This window comes from Acanthisitta chloris, unplaced genomic scaffold (assembly GCF_000695815.1).
Source record: "Acanthisitta chloris isolate BGI_N310 unplaced genomic scaffold, ASM69581v1 scaffold7531, whole genome shotgun sequence".
NCBI classification, from domain to species: domain Eukaryota; kingdom Metazoa; phylum Chordata; class Aves; order Passeriformes; family Acanthisittidae; genus Acanthisitta; species Acanthisitta chloris.
This window is the reverse complement of record NW_008655410.1, coordinates 24474-30394: the sequence shown is the minus strand read 5'-3', so window position 1 is coordinate 30394 and position 5921 is coordinate 24474. Positions and strand designations below refer to the sequence as shown.

Genomic DNA, 5921 nt, shown 5'->3' with positions numbered 1-5921 from the left:
CTCTTTCTCCTCTTTTTCCTGTCTTTGTTTTCTGTGGTCCTCCAGAAATTCATGGTTGAAGTGAAAATAGAACACTACTCTTTCAAGTGCTAGCTATGTAAAATGGGCTTTGTAATCACAGGCAGCCATTGCAGCTGCACCTGAAAATAACAGATTCTGAATAAGATAGCCTAATTATCTGGGGGTTATACTGTGCAATCATCAACAGAGAAAAGTAGGAGCTGTTGTATGACAGATTTCCTTGCTTGGCATGGTGTCTGTGCTTTCACAAGCAGAATCCTAGAGTATATGGGGAACATTTTGAAGCAGAGGAGAGTCAAATAAAAGCTGAGACTTTCCTGTGACCTAACTTCTTGTAGCCTCCTAGAAGGCACAGAGGGCTACAGGTACAGAACTGTCCTACTACTACTGACCACCTACCCATCCATCTCTTGTATTGTACCCGAACACCAAATTCATTTCCATCCTTTGGGAATTTAAAGTATAACTAAAGGAGTGCAGATCACTCTCTGCTCTGCTTAGAGAGGTACATGACAACTGTTCACACAATTGTATTGCTAGAGCAAAATGGGCATAATTTTCACAATGCAAAGTAAATAGTATTATTTTACAGTTTAACTCACACGTCTGGTTTACAGCCAGTGATTCCAGTCAGTATCAGTTTTATGTCTGATGCATGTGTGAAGTTTTCTCCTTTGACTGTTATTTCACTTTTGCCTAATGTAGAAATCCACAAAGGTTCAATGGATTGAATACTGATATGCTATTAGGAAACAAAGCAAAACAAAAACTGGTTATGAAAAAGTTAGGCAGATAAGCAAGAGCTGTAAAAACAACCAGCACCCAAGAGTGTGGATTTTATGGCACTAGAATGCATATTTATTAATAATTTCAAATCTTGTTAAACTTAATCCTGGGAAGAAGTGTCAATCACAACTTCTTTACAAGCCAACTATTTTTATCTATGTGTTTTGTATTTCAGCTTATCTCATAACAAAGTTGCCCAAAGGAATCACAGTCTGACACACTGGAAGGTAGGTATCATAAAAACCCAGCTTGAAATGATACATTTTGTGTGACCCCTGAAGAACTAAGAAACAACGCAAGACAAAACCTGTGGTGCTGTCACTAGGAGAGATCAGAGGAACAAACGAAGGCATCTTTTGTGACCTGAAAAGGGGAAGCAGGGTCAAATCTCGAATGAAAAGTTGAGAAAGAGCCCCAGAATTAGCTTTGCTAGAAAGTCTTATCAAAACCATACATAAACCTAAAGGTACAACACAACTGCAGGGGAATTTTTTGGTACCCCATTTTGATGCTAAGAAGTTCTCCAGCATTTAAGAATAATCCTAGTTTGCTCTGATGCTGTCACAGTCTTGCAGAATGTGGCCAGCTTTTAAACTGTGCTTTTCTTTGTCTATATTTGCTTATTCTAACTTACTAACACTACTGAGCAAGAAGAGATTTTTTTCCCTAGTGTATTTACTTGATACACTTGACAGCATCTCATGTTTAATCAGTTTTGCTGCTTCTCCAGTTTTATAATCATACAGACGGTTTCCTCTCTCTATATCTTTCAGACAACAAACTGAAACATTCAAAAAAACAGGAAAATACGCACGTGAAACCACAAACTGCTTGGGACCTTCTCAGGCAAATGATTTCTAGCTTGATTTTAGACTGCCTACAATACTAGTTTAAATTGAGATTTTAGAGCATTGTGATTATCCTGATTTTTGCTGTGCACCTTTGGACGCATCCACTGGACAGTTCAGGCTTCCTGACCCTGTGAAGGGACCTGGTGCAAAACCGAGGAAGGTCCATCCCACAGGTCTTTCTCACCACTCATCTTTTCACGTGCCCAGAGCAGCACTAAGACTTCAGGCTGGTTGCCTGAGGGGACCATCAGGGTCACAACACCATCCTCTGCAAACACAGCCTTTGCCCATTTCAGAAAGCTCCCCAGCACATTGTCCCCACATGCTACCATGGCTCTTTGAATGCTGGAGTGCTCCAGAGCAAATGAGGGACCTGTCACAACTGATGGAAAGCTGTAACTTGTGCTTCATTAAAGGGCAAGAGAGTGCAAAGGCTGGGGCCAGAGGGCCTGCAAAAGGGCCTCCAAGATGACCTCTGGTATGGATAATGGAGGAAGACAAAGGAAATCCCTCACAAACAGCCTGAGGGGGAAAATTCACTCCCTCGACCATGACGTGGGAATCAGTCCTTGGGACAGGACAGCTGAAACAGAAATCTAAGAGATTCAAGCCAGCAAAGCACCAGTGCTTTCTCTCCTGTGCCCTGTCCCTCTGCTTGTGTCCAACCTCCAGCACAGTAAGGACAAAACGGACACAAATCCAGAAGCCAAATACTACAGAAAGGAGTAAAACACTGCTTTGGGGCCCGCACTGGTAACCAACAGGGAGCCCTGAAGCACTGGAATACCACAGTATCACATAAACACATGGAGATCCCCCAGAGCTGGATTAGGGCTGTGAGCCCCTATGGGGAAATGCCAGGCATGCCCTGCCCAGGGGGGCAGCAGGACCCTGCGGTGCTTCAGGGCTCCCACTGGTCTCTGCCAGGCACCACACACCACAGAGTGTCTCAGCTTAGCTCGCCTTGCTTCTTTTCTTACACCAAGAAGAAGTCACAGAAAGAATTGTTCACTCTGGAAGTTTTAGTCCCCTCTGAAATCATACCTTCCCTGCAGCTACACAGCACAGGCTCCCTCACACCATCCTGCCTCGGACTCAGGGCACCAGTGCAGCCACACATGGCACTAATGTAAGCTGGTCTCAGCTACCTGAGAGCCTGATTCCCACCCAACCTGACCACCCTGGTCTGTGACACTTCCCTCAGCAGCAAAAGAAACCATGAATTTCCTCACTGAAATCAGCGAGGAAATTCATCCCTCAGGAAGGACCTAGTGTCCTCACTGGAATCCGTGGTGCTTGTTTCCCCAGCTTCAGAGAGCTGCTGACCTCCCAGTCACTGCTGTGACTGTGGCTGGGGGAGAGATGCCCCGTAGCAAGAGGGGAGACAGCACAGAGGCAGAAGGATATTTATAAAAATCACTAGTTGTGAAGCATGTGATGAAAGAGTAAACATGAAAAGAGACATACAGACAGCGTGCACCAGGTCCTCAGGTAATGTAAATCAGCACAGCCCTGTCAACTTCAATAGAGCTCCGTATTTCTGAGCTGCAGCCCCCGCCCCCGTGCCCTGGACGGCCCAACGCATCCCTGGGGCTTCGTAAACAGGGGCAGCCACATCCTCAGAGGTGTGGTTAGCATGGCTGCAGGTCTTGGAGAGATAGCTGGCAGCGGCCCAGGTTAAGCAGCCTCTGCCACCCTAGGGAGTCCTTCTCTGGCACAGACCCTCCTGCATGGCTAGCACAGGACCCAGAAGAACTGTATCAGGAACTGGCCCAGATGCAAAATAACCTGCTGAATGACAACAAGTTATTTCCAGCCAAATCAGTTCCCTAGCCAAGCGTGCTCACTCCAACCACTTCAACTGCTGCTCCAGTGCAGGGAGGGGGAAGCTGAACGCATGGAAACCAGCTGCTGGAGTCAGGAGGAGGGCTGGGGCTTCCACTGAACTAAAATATATTAATCTAAATGCTCAGCTGGGGTTGTGGGAAAACACAAATCCTCTTTTCCTGCTCTCCAGTATGTTCTCCTTAAAGAACCAGCAGTCAAAGGAGAGCAGGATTTCAAATGCAATTTCAAGCCCTCTGAATGGATCAATCACTTCTAAATAAACATCTGCCTTTGCACTGCCTCTGGTGCTTTCACTGCCTTGTCCATCACTGTCTTTCCAAGATAAGGCATGTGGAAGAAAGCCATCTCCCAGGCAATTCCAACTATTTACCAATGTCAAATTAATGCACTTGGAAGCAGAGCAAAGAAGAATTTCCTCTGTTCTTTCACCAGACATAATTCTTTAAATGCAGATCAAATCCAGAATATTAATGCTCAGAAGCACAAATATTACAATCCTACTCGTGTCTGTGAAAAATAAAATGTATTTTCTGATTTTGTAAGAAACATCAGCCGAACAATTGAATTTAAAAGGTAATTCCTGTCTTCAGAGGTAAAAGTTTGGGTAGTTCTAATGCAACATTCAGAGATAAGAACACAGTAGCTATTTATAGCAATCATGCACCACTCACAGAAAGGCAGAAACCAAAAAGTGTAGGCAGCAAATCTCTATGTACTTACTCATCAGTCAAATTTCTCTGCACTACTCATTTCTTTCCTAACACCCGCATGTCATAAGCAACCACTGATAAAAAAGATCGCTCAGTTTAATGAGAAAATAAAAATATTTTGGTTTCCATAAAGAATGAAGGGATAACCTCGTGGTTAAAGGGATGGCCTGCAAAGCAGAAGGTTAAAAGGCTGGCCTGTGAGACACACACATAGTCAACACCATTTCTATAGAGAACTCCACAATCAGATTCAGCAGGTACTCTGGCACCAGTGACACTACTTCCTTGCCAGTAATCCAGCTTGTGTGGGATAGATGGAGAATAGCTCCATCACCAGTTTTCTCTACAGCCTGGAAACAAGGAAAATTTTTCTGGAAGTGTGAACTAGGGATTTACTAACACCCAGGAATTTCAGTTCCTGGACTCATCCTCTAGCCACTTCTCTGTTACACAGAAACTGGGTGGCACATCCTCCCCTTCCTTCTGCTCCCCTGGCAGCTATGCTTTAGAAGAAGCTGTGATCTGGCTGCATAAAATGAGGAAGAGGTTTGAGACTCTGAAGCCTAGTTTCACAGAGTTGTCTGTGACAGCAGAACTCAAATGTGCTTTTAAGTCTAGGTAAGAGATTAAGTCTGAAATGTTCTCCTTTGTGGTTTTTTTTGTTGTTGGTCAGCTTGCATGTCCCAGCCTGCAGTGTGCTGGCTCCTGTGGAGTGCCTGAATACACCATACAGGGACTTTGGTATTTATAGCAATATTGTAAATACTGCATCTAGAGGTAGGCACATGACAGTTGCAGTGCTCACTGTCTCAGTGAGATTTGAAACACAAGTTTTTGCTGGTACCTTTTAACGCTAACAAAGCACTAAGAAAAAATAGTAGAAGTCCAAGCTCTGCATTGCCTTCCTGTGTAACCAACTGACTGCCTCCTCATTCATATCTCTATTCTTTCTGCAAAGCCCTCTCATTTTAAATAAATTTCTCCCCCAGCCCACAGAACCTTAATAATGTTGATCTTACAATGCAAACTAACCTCTGTTTTCTGAGGAGTGATGATCCCCTTGGAAGCAGCTGCATTACAATTATCCTGAAAAAAAAATCAGCATTTCTCTATGTCAGGACAAAAAAGAGACAGATTGCTGCTCAGATGTAAAAAATAGAAGGAAAAGACATCACAGGGGATTCCAGTTCTCCCCAACAAAATTCACCTGGCAGGTGGTGGCAGGAGAGACACGCATCCATGTACAGCTGGCACATTCACCCTTGTGTATACACCGTGAGCAGCTGGTAACACAAAAACAGAGTTTTTGTAAGACACAGGAACTTAATCTAGATTCAGTCATGAATGTGAAATTTCAAGTGACAGAAAAAAAGCCTAAACCCAAGAGAACAACCTGGCAAACATGCAATGAAATGGATAAAACACATAACCTGCATTCACCCTCCAAGCCGATTGTTCTGTTGTGCTTATTCTGAGGAGAAATTTAGTATGAAATACAATCTGTGCTGAGATGCTGAGAGTCATAAATCTAAAAAAAAAAAAAAAAGCAGGAAGCAGATGGGACACTTTGGGTTTCATTTTGCTGTGATTTACTCCAGTACATGAGTGGCCAGGCAGTACTTTTTAACCAGAAAAGGAGAGAAAACCACCACTGATTCTTTCACAGCTTGTCTGAACTTCTGTTCTGTGTGTGTAGTGCTAGCAA

The 5921-nt window shown here is 43.9% G+C and overlaps 1 protein-coding gene across 1 annotated transcript in view; it reads right to left on the bottom strand.

The window, feature by feature from the left end:
* PLXNC1 (plexin C1) overlaps window positions 1-5921 on the bottom strand; it is a gene marked incomplete at its 5' end in the record, with an annotated part of 66265 nt that overhangs the window by 35931 nt on the left and 24413 nt on the right. The window contains 2 exons of the mRNA XM_009083884.1: window positions 624-763; window positions 1494-1588. Of these exons, the coding sequence (XP_009082132.1) occupies window positions 624-763; window positions 1494-1588 (235 nt within the window). The remainder of the gene's footprint in view (window positions 1-623; window positions 764-1493; window positions 1589-5921) is intronic.